Source organism: Heloderma suspectum, chromosome 2, assembly GCF_057233095.1.
Source record: "Heloderma suspectum isolate Gila_16-S chromosome 2, 16-S_ref, whole genome shotgun sequence".
NCBI lineage: Eukaryota > Metazoa > Chordata > Lepidosauria > Squamata > Helodermatidae > Heloderma > Heloderma suspectum.
This window is the reverse complement of record NC_139459.1, coordinates 309769607-309791421: the sequence shown is the minus strand read 5'-3', so window position 1 is coordinate 309791421 and position 21815 is coordinate 309769607. Positions and strand designations below refer to the sequence as shown.

At 41.7% G+C, this 21815-nt stretch overlaps 1 protein-coding gene across 1 annotated transcript in view; it reads right to left on the bottom strand.

Moving 5' to 3' along the window:
* The window catches only part of PLXND1 (plexin D1), a 237682-nt gene that overhangs the window by 104079 nt on the left and 111788 nt on the right, over positions 1-21815 (bottom strand). Inside the window, exons 6-8 of the mRNA XM_084840269.1 lie at positions 17945-18119; positions 14566-14674; positions 11179-11281 (exon numbers count right to left, since the gene is read on the bottom strand). Of these exons, the coding sequence (XP_084696395.1) occupies positions 11179-11281; positions 14566-14674; positions 17945-18119 (387 nt within the window). The remainder of the gene's footprint in view (positions 1-11178; positions 11282-14565; positions 14675-17944; positions 18120-21815) is intronic.

Sequence of the window (21815 nt, the reverse complement as noted above, 5' to 3'; positions counted from 1 at the left end):
ATTCATAAAGAAAAAGAAAAATGAAAGAGGGCTGAATTAATTACATAATTAAGCTGATCTTTCAAAGCCACCTGTATTTTTTAATCTTCAACTCCCCAACTCATATAAAATACTATTAGCCTACTTTTGCAAATTAATGGCGGCTCTCCTTCCATCAAGAATAAGTAAACTCAAATATCACAGAATTAGGAGGATTCCACTGTTGTCAGCACAGCTGAAAGTTCTGTGCACTGACTGCTTAATATACAAATATATGCACTTCTTCTGATTGTTCCAACACTTCAAGATTTTAACTTGAACTAGCCAAAACATTTGTTGCGATCCAACATTCTCCAAGGTTTTTATGTGCACATAGAGCTCCATTGTAAGTAGGGACTGCCCCATTCTCTTCAGTATTCATGAAAGCATTTTCACTGTGCTCATGGAGCTATTAATTTTCATCCACAAGGGAATAGGGGAGCTACTGTTTGTCAAGTATTATGTATATATGTATGTATTGTTTGTGCATGTGTGCATGCATGCATTTAATTATTTAAAAGATTTTCAAGCTACCTTTTAGGGGAAAACTTCTCAAGACTGTGTATAACAAAACTTGAAGTCACAAAACAGTAAGTTTTTCAAATTGGAGGCTAATAATAATAATAAAAGCAATGATAAAATCAAAATTAACAGTTAAAACTAAGACAGTACAATGGCATGAGTAGAATTCTAACTCAACTATAGGCCAAGGTAAACACGTGAGTCTTTAGGACCCGCCTGAAGGCCTGTAATGATGGGACCTGGAAAGGAAAGGTTCCTCCTGTGCAAGTACCGAGTCACTGCTGACTCCTAGAGGGACGCCGCTTTCGCTGGCGTTTTCATGGCAGAGTATAGCAGAGTGGTTTGCCATTGCCTTCCCCAGTCGTGATTACCTTTCCCCCAGCAAGCTGGGGGAAAGTACTCATTTTACTGACCTCGGAAGGATGGAAGGCTGAGTCGACCTGAGCAGGCTATGTGGGACCCAGCTTCCGCTGGGATCGAACGCAGGTCGTGGGGAGTGTTTCGGTTGCAATACTGCCGCCTACCACTCTGCACCACACGAGGCTCATCAACTGAAACAGAATTGAGGGCGACTACCAAGTGGGGTCCTACCCCTCATGCCCACCAGTGTAATTGCTCTTACATGTGGGCACACAAGCAGGGCCTTGTATGCTGATCTCAAAGCACAGGCAGGTTGATATGGGTGAAGGCAGTTCCACAAGTAACCTGGACCCAAACCATTTAGGGCTTTACAGGCTTAAATACTGGCACTTTAGGTAGAGCAGACCCACCACGTGCATTGGAACTGCAAGAGTGGTATAATTTATTAAACAGTAGAACTTGGACAACTCTACTTGACCCCTCTTGTGGCCTTAAAGCAGTCCACAAAGACTTTTTAAAATTCCACTAAGCTTTTTATTGATCTCATTGCTGACCCCCTTTTATACTGATGTTGTTTTTATTATGCTCAATTGTTTTGTTTAACATTTTTGTTGATATATATAAAGTAAATAAACAGCTATTTAACTCCTGCTGTTCCAAATTTTTGCTGATTGTTTGTTCGATTTTCTGGTTCCTGGGAGGGGTGGGGGAGCTCTCACCAAAAACAACCCCCCCCTTCATCCTGAAAAATCACTTTCTATGCCAAACGATGGACAGCATGATCCCTTCCCCACTCTTTAAAGTGGAAAATATCATTTCAACAGAAGTGTAATGTACATTCCTCTCCTTTTTGGTAAAGCACTTGCTAAAAGTGGGAGGAATTGCCAAATATTGCCTCCTACTTTAAATGAGGTAAACCAGTGGGCATGCAGACCCTAAAAGATCACCAAATCAAGGTCCCTCTTTTGGCAGAGGGCAAGAGATTCTGCAATATAGGAGACCTTATTTGAACTCACTGCGGATCTTTCTTAAGGATTAAGCTACCAAATTCTGGTTCTCAACTACCTCCTTTTCAATGCGCTGTCTTTTGTTTCCAGTCCAAGGAAACTAACTGAATACAGCAGCCCACACATCCTGATGTTTAATCATCCCAGCAAACATATTCTAGAATAATGAACTGGTACATTCAGTTGCACAGCAGGTATAGTTTGCCTGAATGTACCTGAGACAGAAAAGGCCTTTTCACATTTGGTGTTTAATCCTTTAGAAATCTGTTATTACTTTGCATTTAAATAGTGCTTTTGATCTTAGGTTATGGAGCAGCTTTCTAAGAAGACACTAATTCTTGCAACGGGAAAGTAAAAAAAAAAAAATGCACAGGAGACAGTGAAGCAAGTGATGAATCCAAAGTCACAAATAAGCTGGAACTTCACCCACCAAGCACAAGTTTCATATTTTCAAATAGTTCATTGGCACTATAGGTCAGCAAGTAGGACTGGCACAATGTCTAACTAACTAGCTAACATCTACAACAGTATTTTACACAAATCTGGGATTCCCACATTACATTTTAATTTACTGACACAAAAGTTAAGACATGTGTCAGAAGTGAGCCTTCTCCGTGGTGGCACCCACCTTAGGGAATGACCTCCCCACCGGTATTCATGAGGTGCCAACTGCATTATGCTTTAGGTGCCAGTTAAAGACCCATTTCTTTCCCAGGTCTTCCCTGAGTGTGCTTGTAATTATGGTGCTGTGTTGGTTTTAATGTTTTAAATAAATGTTTTAATAAATATATTGTGTATTTTAATTGTATTTTAATGTAAATCATACTGTATTTTAATGAATTTAATTTCTGTGTAAACCACTTAGAGATATTTTTAAATATGGTAAGCAGTATATAAATCTATTAAATAAATATACATGTAAATATAATTTGAGAAGAGGTAAGTAGGGGGTGTCTGCTTCAGTGCTGAGGCATGCATTTGGTGAAAGCAGCTAAATTTAAATTTTTAAATGTATGTCTCAGCAGTGGAACAAAGCATTCTCAACTTAGAGTTACTTATATCTACTGGCTTGGTTCCTCGGCGATGAATGAAAGGCACCCTTTCAGTAACAAGGAAAGGAACAAGATCCAATAGAAGAACCTGCCAGCGGAAGTGGAGAAAGGCAATTTTCACCTATTCCCCCCTCCATCTGTTACCCCCACCCCCGTTCCAGAGAGTCCTCCAGCCCTTTCAAGGAGATTTTCAGGGGACACAAGAGCATGCAGAGAGAAGAGGGAATCAGTAAAATCGTCTCCCTCTCTGGCAGGAGAATCCATGAGCAGAACTTCACTCACACAATGGACCAACTAGAGGGAACAAACTCAGGATTTACTGCTGGAAGTCATGTCTTAATATCACTGGTACAAAATGCAACATGGGAGTCAGGTCACAGGTGTCTGTGAATGCAAACAGGTGTATATATGAATGCAAGACGTTTTATTTTGTGCTTTCAGATGCCAGTGTCTGCTGAAATACTTGTCTATTAAAATTCAGTTCATGCCCTTGAAACATGATTTGAAATCTTGCTCTATTTTTTCCCCAGGAAGTAACATCTGTTAACTAAAGCTGTTCTGTGAATTTCAGATTAATGCAAATCTTCAGGGCTTTTACCCACCCTTCTTAGTCTACCTCACTTCAGCAAAAATATTCTACCGACTTCAGGAGATTTAAAAGGTACATAAAAAGTGAGTACAGAGGTTTCTGGATTAGCCTTGCGAAGCTCTTTTGAAGATGATCCCTTCTAGATGTCCTGGATTCATCTGCTTAGTTTAATCCTTAACCATTTAGGCTGTTCATTTTGCTGACAGTGCAAGGATTCTGGAGGCCTGAAAAGCTGAAGTTGTGGTCAAGGGCCACTGAAAATGCTATACTTTTCCTAAAGGCATCAGTGTGAAATGCTAAGCCAGAGGGCATAGCATATACCTTACGAATGATGCTTCATGGAGTAGACAGTTTGTGGAACTGAGAAGCGTTTTCTTCCTCCGAATATTTGGATATCCAAGGAACCATGCAGACATACAAGCTAGATTTTATGAAATTATTGAGCCAACCCATGATCTCCTTTGTTTGTACTATAGCTCTGTAAACTACAAGTAATTTTATTTTAACAGTTATGCTTCCTAGTAGGAATGGGAAGAAATTCTGGCTCAGAAATAGGAACATTTTCTTTTTTTAAATAAAAGCTGGTTGCTTAAGTGTAACAGGTGTTCTTCAAGTCACCTAAGCTGTCCTAGAATTGGGATTCTGTTCCTACATAAATTATCTCCTTTTAAAGCTTTAATTGGAACTGGCAGTTCTAGAGATCTCCTCAGGTAGAGAGGTTTGGCCTCTGTGCAAGAACACTTTGGCCTGGAATTATTTAGCAAAATCCTTTTAAATTTAGGGAGGCTATCAAAGAATGAAGATGGCTTGGACAGGAATGCTGCTGTAGCATAGACCCAGTAGTCATCCCTGTAGTCCTCAGTCCTGTAAGTGTATCTGTGAAGAAATCTAAGAACTGAGCTTGCTGGAGAATATATATCCCATTGTCCCACATGGCAGCTGCGGTTTACCCAGCAAGTGGAGACAGAATGCCTTCTCAGATGCTGTTGTTGTGGACTCACAGGGCCCCATCTCTTTGATGCCTTCCAGTCTGAAGCATGATCTTGATTCCGACTGCAGACAAAGTGGGATGAATAATTCTGTCAGAGTAAGTGAGGTTCACATGGAGGAACTGACTCGCAGTACTGGGACAACACAGTGTCTTGAGGTTCAGTCTGAGTGGGAACTATTACCAAAGAAGCTGGCACAGCTCTCTTTGGTAATAGATCTCTTTGATCTCACCTCTGACACTGAACCAAGAATTTGTACATCCAACATAGTACTAAAGATGTGGAATGGAGTACAAGGCAAACACAGAAGGGTGTCAAGGGCAGGCTCAGATTCCATAAAGGTTTATGGTGACATGCTTGGAACAGAGCTACATAGGAGATCATGTTTCTGTAAGTATGATATAAGATAGCAGATAGCAGGTATCAGTGGAACTACAGCAAGTGGAATCGCTGTTAGGGGAAAAAAACTGGGAGCAGATACCAATGCAGGTGGTTTATGGGCAGTTACTCTCTTGATATGATGCTTTTTTAAATTCAGTACTGAAGAGGTCTGAAGGGCAAACAAATGAAAAGAAAGCTGGTCTTTATTACAGTCTTTAGACTGCCGTTTCAGGCACTTAGAGGCCTTTGTAGATGGAACCAAACTTCTAGAAGCCAATGGGTGCTAAGTTCAGCAGTGGAAGCAGTATGCAATGCTGGTGCTGAGGCCAATCTAGTAGCCTCTGAAGATGGTTGTATCACTCATGTAGATGTTGGAGGAGAAGAACTGCAAAGTCTACTTCTAAAGCCAAGCATAGAATTTAAATGAATTGTTTCTCTGCACTTGCTTTGTAAGTTTATGGCAATGAGTATAATTGTCATAAACTTGGCCTCAAGCAGTGATCTGGTTATTGATTCTAAGAAGGGAAAGCCAGAGAATTTGGAGGGGCAGGATTCTATGATCATGCAACCATAGATGTAAAGGAGCCGAGTACCCAAGAGATGTCCTTGGCTGATACTGAACCAGGTCCCAGTAGCCAGGATCCCATGTACAGGCTGCCTGACCTGGCAGGGGCCCATGTCTGAAAACACTTTGAGTGGGTGGGGACACTCTGCCTTCGAGGTTCCCATTCTTAAAAACTGAGGTGGGTCCTGAAGCAGATGGTAAGGCTGGTCTCAAGATATATAGGTTCAGCCAGGCTCTGGAACTCATCAGAGCACATTGTCTACTACTTGGCAGCTGTCTTTGGCTCTGTTGACCCTGACTCTACTTCAGGGCTTGGCCTCATGTAGGATAGTCTCCTTACTCATTGAGTGGACTGCCCTTGCCTGCTGCCTCCTGTTCACTTCATGGGTGAGCTTAGCCTGCTCTCTAAACCCACAGGTTCTAACCTGTTAGGACTGGACAAAAACCTACAGGTCTTTGCCTGGTGCCTAAAAAACAACAACATTGTGCCAGGTGAGCTTCCCCAGGGAAGGCATTCCACAGTCAAGGTACCATAGTCAGAAATGCCCCCTCTCTAAATTTTGGGGTTACTTGCATCTCTTACAGGCTGATGAGATCTACTGTTAAGTCCTTAATCTCTTTGCCATCTGTCTGACCACCTACAGTATGTCTCATTGTTCCATTACCCCAAGTTAGAAATGAACTTTATACTTGCAGTTCCTCACAGTTATGCCGACACATCTGTCTGCCTTCTACAGTTGGTATAGACTGTTCCCTGTGGTTTGTTTGTTCATGCTTGTTCTTGTCAATGTAATTTTAAATCCAGGTCTGTTTTGGGAAGAATGCCTTCAACAAAACTAATGGAGCTTCTTTAAAAGCAGACCTCTGCTGTTGACCACTAGCAGCAAGGTATTATATAGAGCAGTGGCAAAACCATTTCTGCCCAGAGACTGAGGGTTCTACTCCTTTTACGAAAACTGCAAAAGCATTAAGGAACATAATGCCTGGTTCATGATAGAATTTGGTTAACCATATACCTGGATTTACATTAAAATATGTGCTATAGAACACTAGACCACGCTTTAGAAAGAGAGTACAGTGGCCAGTGGTGACCACGAAGTGGCCAGTTGAAAGAGGATGGGACTATGATAACTGCCTTTAAATGCTTGCCAGTCAATAACTCACATTTCATGCATCTCATGTGTAGGCTGCAACCTATGAAAGTTTATCCTGCTGCAAATTTTTATTCATTTGTATGTGTTGACATATGATACTTATGACATATGAGACTTAAGAAAAGAGAAGTGAAGCAGCAAGCCCTGGGCTCCTGTACTCCACCCTCCTCTCTCCTTTTCCTGCATAGTCATTAGGGGGAGACTGGATTTAACCTGGCTTAAACTAACAAGGGCCCCATCTACATGAGCCTTTTACTCTGGGGCGGCTGCGAGTTGAGGTCCTTTGGGACATATGATGAAGTCGCCACTTCGCAGCCATCCATGGTTTTCTGGCTTCCTGTACGCAGGACATGGAATAATGGGCTCAAGTTACAGGAAGCCAGATTCTGGCTGAGCATCAGGAAAAACTTCCTGACTGTTAAAGCAATATGACAATGGAACCAATTGCCTAGGGAGGTAGTGGGCTCTCCCACACTGAAGGCATTCAAGATGAAGCTGGACAGCCACTTGTCAGGGATGTTTTGACTTGGATTCCTGCATTGAGCAGGGGGTTGGACTCAATGGTCTTGTAGGCCCCTTCCAACCCTACTATTCTATGATTCTCCTGGAAAATGTGGATTTCCAAGGAGGCATTTTGCTGCAATGTTTTTGGTTTGCTGCGGGTTTCCCGCAGTTGTGAGCTGTCTGTCCCTTCTCCAAACCAACTTCGCATTTTGCGGTGAGCGTGTTGTAGGTGTGCATAGTGCTTGTGTCATTCTGGGACGCCCCTTTACTCCCCCCGTCCCTTCGCAGCTGTGCAGTTACAGAGGCACAGAGAAGCGTTTTCATTTATTTAATCACACTTTTGCAAATTTTTGAAGCTTCGCAGGTATGACCTAAAACATATCCCTTATGAATATACAGTGGAGGTGAGGAATAGATTTAAGGGATTAGACCTGATACACAGAGTGCCTGAGGAACTATGGACAGAGTTCCGTAACATTGTTCAGGAGGCAGCAACGAAATCCATCCCAAAGGGAAAAAAAGGCAAGAAAGCAAAGTGGCTGTCTGATGAGGCTTTACAAGTAGCTGAGGAAAGAAGGGAAGCGAAAAGCAAGGGAGAAAGGGGAAGATCTATCCAACTGAATGCAGAGTTCCAGAGAATAGCAAGGAGAGACAAGAAGGACTTCTTAAATTAACAATGCAAAGAAATCGAGGAAAACAATAGAATGGGAAAGACTAGAGATCTCTTCAAGAAAATTGGAGATCTCAAGGGAACATTTTGTGCAAAGACGGGCATGATAAAGGACAAAGAAGGCAGGGACCTAACAGAAGCAGATGAGATTAAGAAGAGGTGGAAAGAAGACACAGAAGAACTACACAGGAAAGATCTGAATGTCCCTGATAGCCATGATAGTGCGGTCACTGAACTTGAGCCGGACATCCTCGAGAGTGAAGTCAAGTGGGCCTTAGGAAGCATTACTAACAACAAAGCTAGCGGAGATGACAGTTTGCCAGCTGAGCTATTTAAAATCCTAAAAGATGATGCTGTTAAAGTGCTGCATTCAATATGCCAACAAATTTGGAACACTCAACAGTGGCCACAAGACTGGAAAAGGTCAGTTTACATTCCAATTTCAAAGAAGGGCAACGCCAAAGAGTGTTCAAACTACCGTACAATTGCGCTCATTTCACATGCCAGCAAGGTGATGCTCAAAATCCTACAAGCTAGGCTTCAGCAGTATGTGAACCGAGAACTACCGGAAGTACAAGCTGGGTTTCGAAGAGGCAGAGGAACTAGAGATCAAATCGCCAACATTCGCTGGATTACGGAGAAAGCAAGAGAATTCCAGAAAAATGTCTATTTCTGCTTCATTGACTACGCTAAAGCCTTTGATTGTGTGGATCACAACAAACTGTGGCAAATTCTGAAAGTGATGGGAGTACCAGACCACCTTACCTGTCTCCTGAGAAACCTGTACGAGGGTCAAGAAGCAACAGTAAGAACCAGACATGGAACAACCGAGTGGTTCAAAATTGGGAAAGGAGTACGACAAGGCTGCATATTGTCGCCCTGCTTATTTAACTTATATGCAGAGTACATCATGAGAAACGCCTGGTTGAATGAATCACAGGTCGGAATTAAGATTGCTGGGAGAATTATCAACAACCTCAGATACGCAGACGATACCACCCTAATGGTAATGTTTAATACAAAACAGCCACTGGTCACACCCCCATGCTCACGGGCCTGTATAGTTGCGCATTAAAATATAATGGCAAAAAAAGGGCATGGCGGAGTCTGTTGGGGAAGCCCGCAGTAAATCGCAAGTGTATTGCAGCAGAAGCTAATTCGAAGCTGCAATGCTGCACAGTTGCGATGGAGTGAAGGGTGAAAACAGTACCATGTAGATGGGGCCCGGATTTTCTCATTACATCTGAATTAGGAGCTTTAGTGAGTTTAAACTATAGTTCATTGAAACAAGCCAGGATTATAAACTATGGTTTAATCCTGACTTGTTTCAATAAATAATAGTTTAAATTAACCACAGTTTGTGCTTTTTGGACATAACTATAAACAGGAGTTAATTAAAAACAAGAAGTGGATATTTCTGATCTCCTCCTTGCATCCAAGAAGGGGAGAGTGTGCTAGCCCAAGATTTCTTCATGTAGTGCTAAACTATGATTTAGAGTTGTGCTCAAACCAGGCCAGATAGTCAATCAGGTAGCACATTTGAGACTCTATATTGCTAAACTAAATAACTAGTGCCTGCTTTTACTGTTCCTTCTGTGCTGGAAAAGACTTACAGGCAGCATTTATTATTTTACAAATTGTAGATCTCGACAAAGGTAAATGTTCTTCTGTTTCTGTCGTGAAATTACCATTTATTGAGGAAAATGTAATCGAACAAAGCGGCAGCCAATTTTTTATGAAGGTGTATAGTTCTAACATGAAAATTCTTATATCTAACAAATTTCCTCTGCACTGATTGGATCTTTTTGTCTAACAAATTCTTCCTGAATATTTTCCACTTTTACTTAATTGAAGCAGAGTAAAAATAGGGGAGTGGGGAGTAATTACAGGTGTGACTAGGAAGTGAAAGTAAAAAGTATGACACCAAAACCAAGGCCCTTTTTAAATAAAACTATCAAAGAAAGACTAAATACACTTGAAAAAGGTTCAGTTTTTCAGAACTACAGTGCCAAAGAAGTATTCAATTTCAAATGTAAATGTCCAGTAAATTGATTGCTAAAAGACCAATTTATTTAAATTAACTTAATTTTAAATGTAAAAAGCAACACTATGCTACATTTTGCTATTATTAGGACATACATTTTGAATAAAAGTGAATTTCTGTTTCAAATTGGTGGTTTTATTGCTGTTCTCTTGTTAGCTGCCATTTTATTAGTGTCCCACAATAGACTAATTGGCTAAAAAAATTGTAAGGTATTATGAGATTTATTTTATTGCTTAAAACCAGGCATTGCAAAGTATGTTGAAATAAAGATACTGTCCCAATTATGAATAGTAATAAAAAACCAAGTGATAAAGCCTGCTGAAAAAAAACAGGAAAGTCTGAACGCTTCTAACAATAATTGTTCATATTTAAAAAAAACAATAATCTATATTTCCAAATATCCTGTACCTGGATAAATTGCTCAAGGAGTTCAAATAGAAATGCTCTACTATACAGATAATTTTTCATCGATGAACAACAGAGCACAAGTTTAAGTAACAGGTATTACAATGCTCATAGTCACATACAGAATGTGAGACTCAGGGGATGAGGAACTTTAGATTTGGTCAAACAAAAGGTCAGTGAAAGAAAATTCTGAACCCCAAGCCTAGAAGATTAGGAATGACTGACTTTGGAAAGCCTTCCATGTGCTGTACTGGACCATTCTCACAGAACTACTATATGTGACCCTCATCAGCAAAATAAATAGGCCACAGGGCATCTCTACACCACCCTAAAATCCTGCATTTAAAATGGAGCTTTCTGCTTCCTTTTTAAATGCAGGACCACAACGACTCCCTTTTTCACATGCTTCTTTTCCCCCCACCCCCTTCCCCCTCCTTCTCCCTGTATCTGAGTCTTCCATTATCTTTCATTGATCTCGCTCCTCTTCTTGCCACTTTTCCGCTTTTCACGGAGGGAACTCAAGCGGAACACAACTGGGTAATTTGATAGCTCATTATCTGTGATCTATTTAAAAATGGAATAAAGGGCATTTAGTGCACGAGACACCTCGGAGGATCATGGCGTCATGTAAAGAGCCTGCAAACTTCCGTGAAGGAGCAATCTCAACCGCAGGATAAAAGCTCTGTGTGAAGAAAGCCACAGGATATCTGTGTAAACCAGCACATTGTCCATTTAGTTTCCTGCACTGTAGGCATGCAAAATGAATGCACACATAGGGATGTAGAGTAGGTATTTCTATAATGTTTCAAAAGCCAGAGGCCCCTATCAGCAGTTATTACTTCCCTCAAACAAAGAGAAAACAACCAGTATCATGCAAATGAAAAGCTAATATGAGTTTAGCAGTGTTATGTGGCTTACATTCATCAGTATTGAGTCCTCACACTCAGTCGCGTTGGAAACGCAGGTGTATTTTCTAGCGCACCAGTAACACTTCCATTTAGCCGAGAGGCAGCTGATACATCTGAAATGCATAAAAGGCAAGTACACGCACTAATTCATACCAATGTAGTTTACAGACTCCTCTCTGGAGCTATATATCCCTTCCAAGTCTGCACAGTCTCCATTTTGGCCTTATGGCAACTCTATCCACTGAAGATTTTAAAATTCTAACTCTCCTTTGTGTGAGAGGGGTGGAGGTAGGGAGGCCTTGAGGCTGTTCCCCTGCCTTTCTACTTTATCTAGCTCAGAGAGCTAGTCATACCACATCTGTTTTTGAACTACTTCCCTTATCCCCCTGGTTCAGGAATAACTTCTGCAGGAAATTCTGCTTTCACAAGTGCAGAGGGGTAACTTTGTCCTCAAAGGGCAGTAAATAAAATTTGCTTTGAACAGAAACCTGACACCACCATCACTATCCTCTCTCTTGCCCATTTTATTGACAGATAAAGACCTATTAAGGCTGGTGCTAACATTATGACAATGCTGTGTGACCTGCTAACATGGGCCACAAAATATTAACCTTTTCTTTTACAGTTCATGTCACATGATATTAGGCAGCTACCATTGCTTTTTGTAGTGTTTTTTACTTACTATAACTGGGGTGTTAGCATCAAAGCTAGAAGGATGCATTAGCACACTCCGCAGATATATACACAGCTCTACAGGACAGAGCTAGCACTCCGAGACTATCAAAACCAGTGGAATATATGTTTACTCTTGTGCAACTCAGAAAACTTAAGATGCTTTTCTCAAATTGCATCACATGTACAATGTGCCTGATCATTTCTGTGAATTTTACTTTAACCCTTAGAACCTACAAGTTGAGCATATTCAGAATGAGGGATGGCAGCCGGATTTATTCAGCTCATATCCCTTTCTTTTCTTGCAGAGCGGCTGCCCTGTCTGTCCACACCTTTCCTTTCCTTTCACTCTAGGGAGATCACTGGTGCTATTTTCTAGAGGCAAACCACTTAGGCACGGTTAAGCTGACATTAAAGAAATTATGTGATTATTTTGGGCAATCCAGTATTTATATCTGGGACAAATATATTCATCTGAACCTGAAAAATCTCAGCTTTAATTTAAACCCAAACCCAAACCAGGTTATTAGCTGAAAAGTATGCACTAACTATCATAATATGGAACTCAACTAGTATTTAAATGTAGCTAACACCACCATATATGAACACAAGTAGCATTCTTGCAGCCACAAAACATTCCTCAGCATGCACTTTCTGAAAGCATGCTACTGACTGGGTTCATATGACACACCAGTCAATGATGGTTTGTTTGCCGGAGCAACTCATGATGGGTTAGCATGTCATTTGTGCACTGTTTTTCTGTCCCACAGTAGGCTGTTTTCCCCCAAACAACCCACCCTGAGAACCCATGGTCTGCAGTAGGGGTTGTTTTACCTACGGTGGGATAGTGTGTCATCTGGCATGCCAGCATGGGTTAGGGCTATCACCGACAGAGCCACTTGGCAAGAGCGGCCAAAAACACTACTGTTGCTCTGCTCCTCTCGAGCGATCTATGAGCAAGCTTGTTTTCCTGCCACTTTCATCTGTATCTCTGACTCCAAATCAGCTCCCCTCCCCGCTTGTTTCCCAAATGGTTTCACATGTGGATAAATCCTCACTTTTCTATAAAAAAGCAAAGTCCCACATTTATCCAATAGTGTATGTGGTGGCTCCCTATAAGAGGAACCTGTGTATTGAATTTCATTCCATTTCTGCAAACTTTCTGGGAATTAGAGCCCCCCCCCGCCCTTTTTGTTGCACACAGGTGGAGAAATGGGACCCAGCAAAGGCTTGAAAATCCAGGTAGGAAATTGGGGCAGTGCGTGGGAAGGAGGAGGTAGCAGTGGGAAGGCACCCTTGGAAATTGGGGCAACATGGAGTGGGGCAGTGGGGGGTACGGGGCAATGGGTAAGGACTGACACCGGATTGAGAATGGGAGGAGCCGGCAGAAGACTCCCTTAGCGCGAAGCGGACTAATTAGAGACAGGTTGATAACATAGCAGCAGAGTGAAGGACATTGGAATATGGTTTCCACCGCAAAGGGAGCTGGGATACCTGCCCAGCAGGGTGGGAGGACTACAGGGAGAGGAGGGGGAAAATTATGCTGTGTAACTTTTGTCAGATCATCTGATGGGAGCACAGTGGGTTGTTTGCCAAACAACCTACTCTGCGTAGCTTGTCATCCACCACAGGTTAGCATAACGTGTGAACAGGCCCACTGTCATGCTCTCAGTGCTGAAACAAGCAAGTAGGTTATTCTGGAAGGAGACTGGAGACTAATCAACTCTGCAACCTTGCTTTCCCTCCACAATGTCTCCTAAACCTTTATCTTCCCATCCTTGCACCTCCACAATTGCCTTCCCACACTCCTGCCTTGCTGTTCTCACTGCTATTCCATGCAGGATAGGTACAGCCCCCATATAAACTGCAAAATGGATGGTCAGTCTTGGAGAATCAACATTCTCCTACTTTTGGGTTGGCAATCCATCCAGTGGAAAAGTCAGCCTGCTCTTGACTCACAGCTCTTGAAGCTGAACTAAAGTCATACCATTTCACTGCACCTCAGACTTCACTTATTGCTATTCTCTCTTTTCTTGTCTCCAAATAATGATTGGCAAAAGAACATGATATGTAAGGACATGGAGGATAATGTCAGGGATACTGGCAGTGACATGAGAGAAAAATGAGCCCTAACATGCTAACATCCACTCGTTTCCATAAATTTGTATGAGCTGCGTAACCTTCAGGTTCGGCATATTTACTGAACCTCCCCAGAAACTGTCTTCTGTTATATAACAGATGGATCAGTCTTTAAATACATAGTATTTCTCTCCTGATAATTAAGAAGTGTCTTGAGGGTTAACTCCAAAGCTTTCATATTAAAAAATTTATTATTCACGTTTAAGAAACTTGGAAGGAAAAAATGCCAAAACCCATCAAAATGTCCAGATGGTCTGAAATGCTCTAAGACCCTTTCTCTGCAAATCTTGGCCAGCTGCAACATCTTCCCTGCCAAATCCTGCCCAGGACCCAAAATATCTGGTTGATAACAAAGTGGTTCTTGCTTAGTTAATCCACTACAATAATTGCTCCTTGGTGATGAATGCACCCTTTTTTTAGATTGTATATTAGGTAATCTTTCCCCTACATAAAACAAAACCAAACAAAAATGAAAAGGATTTCCCATCCACAGATTCTGATGCAATTCACAGCCAAGCAACCTACTGTTTGTCAGCAACCTGCCATCTCCTCTCCACTGCATTTTACAGACCATGGGATCACTTACGCTGTCTTTGGATAAATGTTTCCAGTTCTCTTGCAATCATAGATGGTGAAATTGGCCCACACAATATTTTTGCCGTTGACCTGTACAACAGTTTGAACAATCACATGGTCTGCACACACACAAAAAAAACAAGCCAAGAAATATCAGGTCACAAGAGAGTTGCTTTCATATTTTTCTTTGCTTTCAAGACAAGATAAATGTCTGAGAAAAAAATGTCTCAAAACTATCTCTTTTCCCAGGATACAAAGCTCTTCAGAGTCTCTCTCTCCCCACCCCACCCCGCCAATTCACAGGATTTGCTTCATCTAAAACAAGAGTCTTAAACTCTATTTCTCCAAGCCAAGCAGTCACATTACAAAAAATAATAATATACCGAGCAAGAAAAGCTGAGGTTTTCTCCTTTGGCACGGATGAAAGCAGATTTGGTACCAAACATTGCTACTTCTGTGAGATGTAGTTTCATTAGTATGATAACATTTCATAAGTTTTGAAGCATTTTTGCTTGCACAAATGTCTACCTTAACAGGAGGGCCAAGGATCCTGTAATTTGAAAATTTCAGAGATTTTCACAGTTGCCAACTTTGTTTCTGGCAAGGCTTCCAAGTCGTACTCAGGAAGGAAGGATACAAAATTGTACAAAATAGATTTCTGCAGCATCACATTACCAAAGGCATCCATAAAATATATTATTTCTGCTAGGCACAGAGTCATAAATTATGATAAGTGACTAGAAATAGAGCAGACTTAGATTGACAAACTACAGCTTCAAATTAGAGAGCTTCAGCTATTGGGAGGTACAGAAATGTAAAAAATGTAATAAAATAAATAAAATTGTATTTGCACAAGAACAGCAAAGTGCATGCTTGTAAACTGCAAGTTAATCAGCCAGATTGCTACATGACAAGCTAGTAAGCTTTTCCCGCTGGCTTTGCATGCCTGGAAAAGCTTCACCTCTGGAATTTCTGCTAATCATGCAGCAGTTGAAGATACAGATGCCAGGTTGGGGGATGGGGGAAGGTTGGCAGATTTACATAAAAACTTACAACTACCTGACAAATGAAAAACTGTAACATAATATATGAATGAACCATTCATGAACTGTCAAGAGTTGAGACCCAGCAATCAATACCACCCAAAGGGAAAAGATGGTTGCTAAACCAAAAGGAAGTCCATACAACCAGATGACTCCACTATTAATTGATGCAGTTTTCATCATGATTGGTCTTGTAGGCAGACCTCTCACTGCGCTAAAAAAGCTCAGCTTGTAGTGGGTTCTCCACCAAGTTGTACAGGCCTCAGTATCTAGGCTGGTATAGATAGAACAGTCTTAGGGTGGTTCTGGACAGATGACTCCTAGTGCTAATAAATCTTTGCTCTTCTGCTGTAAGCTACAATGCAACTGACTTCCCACACTATCAGGGGATATTGTGCATTTTGTGTGTACATCCCATGAAGTTCTATCCATACCAGTAGCCTTATTTTTTTAAGGGCATTATAAGGGTATAGCACTATACCTGTATAATACTATAATGCTATTTTTAAAAAATTTAAAAAAGACCTTTCCATCATTTATGGATATAAATATAGATAACATTGTACGGTTATGTATATAACACTACAACACCCTTTCACTTAAGTGGTATTTCACTATGATTTAAATAAAAAATAGTTGGAAAGGTGTTTTAGCACTGTTTAAAGGACTGATTAATAATAATAAACTGGTGATAAAAATGCAAAGGTTATAGTGAATGTGTAATTAGCTAAGATAGGCTCACCTGCCCCATAAATCACTGCCCACATCAAAACCACACTTCTTAAAAAAGACAGAAAAGTAGTGCTTATAGGCATCTACACCTGTGGAGATAGAGTACCTCTTCTGTCCTTCTAAAAAAAAGGCAGACTTTCTAAGGTAAAAGAAAAGAGAGAAGCAGCACTGGGAAAACACAGGAGAATTACAAACGGATGATGATGTCACATGGACTCCGTAAAATGTGAGTGAACAAGCAATGGTGATTCCACGATAGATGTTCATCTGGAAGAAGCTCTAGGCCTAAACATGTTTCCTCCTACCAACTGTGTTTGTTTTCAGGCATCAAGGAGACTGGAAGCAACAGTCTGGTGGTGGCAGCCCATAATCTTATTTTTACTTCCACTTTCAGTCACTAGGCCTGTTCGCACATCATGACAGCCCACCATGGCTTAATTTACCTGCAGGGGCTGCTGTGTCATCCAGGGCACCCATGGTCGCCATTTTTGCATGCTGACTGTGGACACCCGGCTTGACATGGCTTGTTGTCCCAGGCAGCAGGGGTTGTTTGAGGGTTAGACAATCCTCAAAAAACCCTCAAACCTGCTGCCTGGGTTTGCACAACATCGCAAGCCAGGCACCACGCAAAAATGACGCCCATGGGCACCCAGCACAACATGACAGTCCCCATGAATAAATTAAGCCATGGTGTCTGTGGTGTCATGCAAACCAGGTCACTGTGTAGCCCTGGGCAGTGTAAATTTAGTTGCGATACTGGTTTTCATGCATTTAAAAGGAAGTAATCATCTGTACTTGTACAATATTATCAGGATGTAAATATTCTGGCACCACCCCCTTAAAAAAAAAACAAAGTAATGTGGAATTTTTAGGGCAGAATTCACAGGACTGTGTCCAAATCTTCCAAGGTAGTACACAAGAAGGTATCAATATTCCCTTGGCAACACTCACAAATGATAAGACATATGGGGTAGACACAAACTGGCAAAGAATCCGAGTGCTATAAAGCAGGGGTCCCCAACCCACGGGCTGCAGACCAGTACCGGGCCGTGGCCTGTTAGGGACTGGGCTGCAGCAGGGGTGTGGGAACCCCCCTTACCTTGGGTCCGCGGGGGGGGGAGGTGATCCCCCCCCAAATCCTCGCCGGCCCTGGCCAGCTCCGCCTCTGTGGAGCTGCCGGCCGGCTCCGGCCGCTGGCGGACTTCTGGCCGCTGGGACAGAAATGGCGTCCCAGCTCCATGGACTCGGAGCGGAGCCGGCCAGGATTGTGGTGGGGGGGCGGATCGCCTCCCCCCTCGCGGACCGCCTCCCCCCCCTGCAGACACAAGGTAAGAGGAGTTCCCACACCCCTGCTGCGGCCCGGTCCCATCCCTCCCCGGTCTGTGGAAAAATTGTTTTCCACGGGACCGGTCCCTGGGCCCAAAAAGGTTGGGGACCGCTGCTATAAAGTATTCAAAAATCCCTGCACTGATTTAATTAAACATTTAATGATTGTAGAAACTCAAGTTTGCGAAATAAATACAAATTGCAAAAAACCTTGAAGTTTCATCCCCAAGGTCAATATCACATCCCCAACATTTCTTTAGTGTGCTAATATTGTTATTCGTTACATACCTTGATTGAGTGGGAAGGCTGGATATTTCTCTCTGGGAAGAAAATTGCAATAAACATATTGTTTCCAAGATAGTACATGAACTTTAGCTATGGTTTGGATATTATTTCCATAATCGCAAAACATCTTCGTTCCATTCAAACTTGGAATATTCCCATTTATTTGGATTATCATGCCCTAAGTGTGGAAAAAAAAGTTAGCACTACAGTAAAAGATTGATAAAAGTTTAAATAATACTGACTAGGTGGCTTAGGAAATAAGTTGGCATAATCAGTTTTTCATTTTACATCATATTTATCAGAAAGAAAAGAATGTATATAAAATATGGCTTAACTAGTGCAACTTCTACATAGAGGTTTTAACATTTTGTGCTTAAAGTCCAAGTTCTATGTCCTACATGCTGCAATTGAAATAAACCATGTGGACCCTTCCTAGCTATTGACCTGGTTTGCATGCTGTCATGTTGTACCTGGTGCCTGTGGGCGCCTGTGGGCACCCAGTTTGCCATGGCTTGCCATGTTATACAATCCGAGGCAGGAGGGGTTGTTTGAGGGTTAAACAATCCTAAATTACCCTAAAACAAGCCAGGAGTTCTTTTAACCCCTGCCACCTGGGTTCACATGACACAAAAAGCCATGGCAAGCCAGGTGCCTGCAGGCACCATGCAAAAATGGTGCCCAGAGGTGCCCATTATGATGCAACAGCCCCCACAGGTAAATTAAGCCACAGTGGGTTGTCATGCAAACCAGGTCATTATTTTAGGATCTCACTATTTAACTTTTTACATGTGTTAGGTTAACAGAAAACAGAACTATTGAGAAAATTAAACTTTATTTCTGTATTGCATGTGTAAAATAGGTAAATTTTTCTAACCTGTCTTCTAAAGATAGGTTAGAAAAATTTAGCCCGTTTTACAAATGGTTAATTCCTTGATAATGCACTACATATGTGCAAGTTTTGTGACTTGTCTGTGGTCTGTGGATGAAATCAACTGCTTGAGTTACTGCCTCTGTGCATATTATTTCTTCTTTTGTGCTTGCTGGAACATACTACTAGTCTGGATTATAACAGACTGAATGTGGTTGTCTCATATAATCTATGGGGATCTACGTTGTGTTTGAGTTAGAATTCTACCCCTGAACAGGGATGGCATTGGCATCCATTTGGAGCTCGAAGCCTGGAGATTTCTTGCTGGTTTGGGCCCCTGGATGCCAGTTTGTGGATCCCCACACTTGCCTGACTTGGCACATGCCAAGTCGGGCAAGTGCATGGCTGCCTGCTCCTTCACCGAGCTGCCATTTTGTGTAAAAATGGCAGCTTGGCCTTTTTTGTAAATAACCATTTATGCACATGGTGGCCATAAAGGGGCCATTTACACAATATTACAGGTGTAAATAGACCACTTATGCCTGTATGTTGCGTAAATGGCCCCTTTACAGCTGCCATTTGTGTAAATTGATATTTATGAAAAAGGCCAAGGCGCCATTTGTACGCAAAATGGCAGCTCAGCCAGGGAACATGGGGCCACGCACCACTCACCCGCCGTGGGATACGGTAAGTCTGCCCATCCCTATCCCTAAAAACACATAAATCAAATATATTTGTCTAGAAGTATTCAATCTGTATTTTTAGCATCAAAATAGGGTTGTTTTTTTAACACAGACTGCGATGGCAGAAGAAAAAGTAAATGCCTATGGCGTAGGTATAAAACAAATACAATGCCAGGCAAATAAGTAATGTAACAACAGAGAGAGAAGGACAGGGAAAACTGAATAGTGAACTAGCCCTACAGAGACCTTCTCTGGTTCTTTTACAAAAAGCTGCTCTTTTTTTTCTAAAATATCACATCTTTATTATTCTGAAGCAACTAGACCAATGTTTATGTTTGAAGGCAAGAAAGCAGCCATGTAGGTTTCTAAGCCCTCTCCTTGCATAAGAATTACAGAACTGCTCTCAGTTTGCAGTTGATGGAAAATCAAGCCACTTCCGTTAGCAGGGAAACTAATGGAAGCATATTATGCCACTAACTGCAGTCTTGTGAACTTGTGAACACACATCAAAAAGCTTGTTTGACCTACAAAAACCAAAATAGTGGGGGGTCTCTCATGATAACTTTTAAAATCAATTGTGTGCCCTTCTCATAGACCATCCTTTTGTGATCAGTCTCAGGACCCCAGTCACCAAGTACAGCTCAATCCTCTTTATGTTTATACTCAGAAGAACGTTCCTCTAAGTTAAATGAGACTTAGGTGTGCACAGGATTGCAGAGAAATCCTATGCAGTCGTATGCTTACTTATTTGAATTATGTGGCTTGAATACACAGAGAAGCAGGCATTTCCACTCATGTGTGGGGAGCAGAGTTTGCCAATTTCTGCTGATTTCCCCTAACTGGCTGCAGCTCCAGAGGACCCCCTAATCTTCAAGAGCAGCATTTCAGGAGATGTGAGGGGAGGCCATGGAAGGGGGGCAGAAATGCCCCACCACACAGAGCCTTCATGATTTACAGCTAGTAAATGTGCATAGGATCATCCTTCTAGCGTCTTCATATGCCAAACTGCTTGTTTCACACTCTTTCATAGGTAGGGTGATTTTATCAGATGTTTCAAATGGATAGAGAAAGAAGTAGCTACCTGCATCTGATGAAGCAGCATCTGAACACACACACACACACACACACACACACACACACACACACACACAGTCCACTTTCACAATACTCTTCATGCATCTGATAAAGTTTCATGCCACAATAAACTAGCAACCCTTTAAGATATCATGCCACGTATTGTTTCCTTGCTGATACAGGTGAAGAAAGGAACGTGACTTAAAGTGTTTAGAGGGTTAAGTTTATTGTAATTTGTAGTCTGACTTTTTGAAAACGGAAGTTAAAAGAAGCATTTCACTTTGGGATAAAAATAGTGTATTTATTTACATTATTTAAATAATTAATTTAACCAGTTCTTTCTTCAGTTATTTTAAGGTACACAAACCATATTTCTATTTTTTAAAAGTACTGAAAGCAGCGTATAGTAAAACCAGCAACAATAACAATATATAAATAAAACAGTCAATTTAAAAAAATAACCTGTATGAGTAGTGAGAAAATTCTGTATACTGGAAGTAAGAATGTTCTATTTAAAGCCAGATCTTCATTAATTCAAATTTGCTCCTACCATGGCATGCATAGCCAGTAAAGTGGTGTATACATTTTTTAAAACCCTGCTTTCATGGAGCAAATGGCATCTGAAGACGCGTTAGTTCAGGGTAGGGTGGGCCGAGTCCTGCGAGTAGAACCGAACATCAACTGCATAGGTGCAATGTAGTGGATGAGCAGAGGCTGGCTCCCCACCCCTATCCCTGCTCCTGCACACAGTGAAGTGCAATTGAGGGCAATGAGTTACTTCCAAGTAGACATGTTTAGCCCACTCCTCTTGTGTCCACCCTTTCTCAGCGGGAGTAAGGCTAATTTGGGGGCAATCATCTTTTAAACTCATAGAAGTTATGCACACCTTCGTAGGTCTGGAGATCAAAAGAACGGGCAAGGGAACTCTCCCAACCCCTCTCTCCACTCCTGGACTTGGGTAAAGTACAACTGAAGGCAATGAATTACTTCTGAGTAGACATGTTTAGCCCACTCTTCTCCTTGTGTCCACCCTTTCATGATGCAACTTTCCATTCTGTCCATCAGTGCTGCTCCCCACAGCCCGCACTGAAGCCAGTTGAGGTCACACAGGCCATGTTTCCATGACAACGGCAGGAGAAGCTAATAGAGGAATTTTCCTTTTTTTAAAGGAATCGGTTTTGCTGTGAGCAGGGTTCCATGAGCAGATTCTCCACAGCAGTAAAAATCGTTTCACTGAACATAGCTCCTG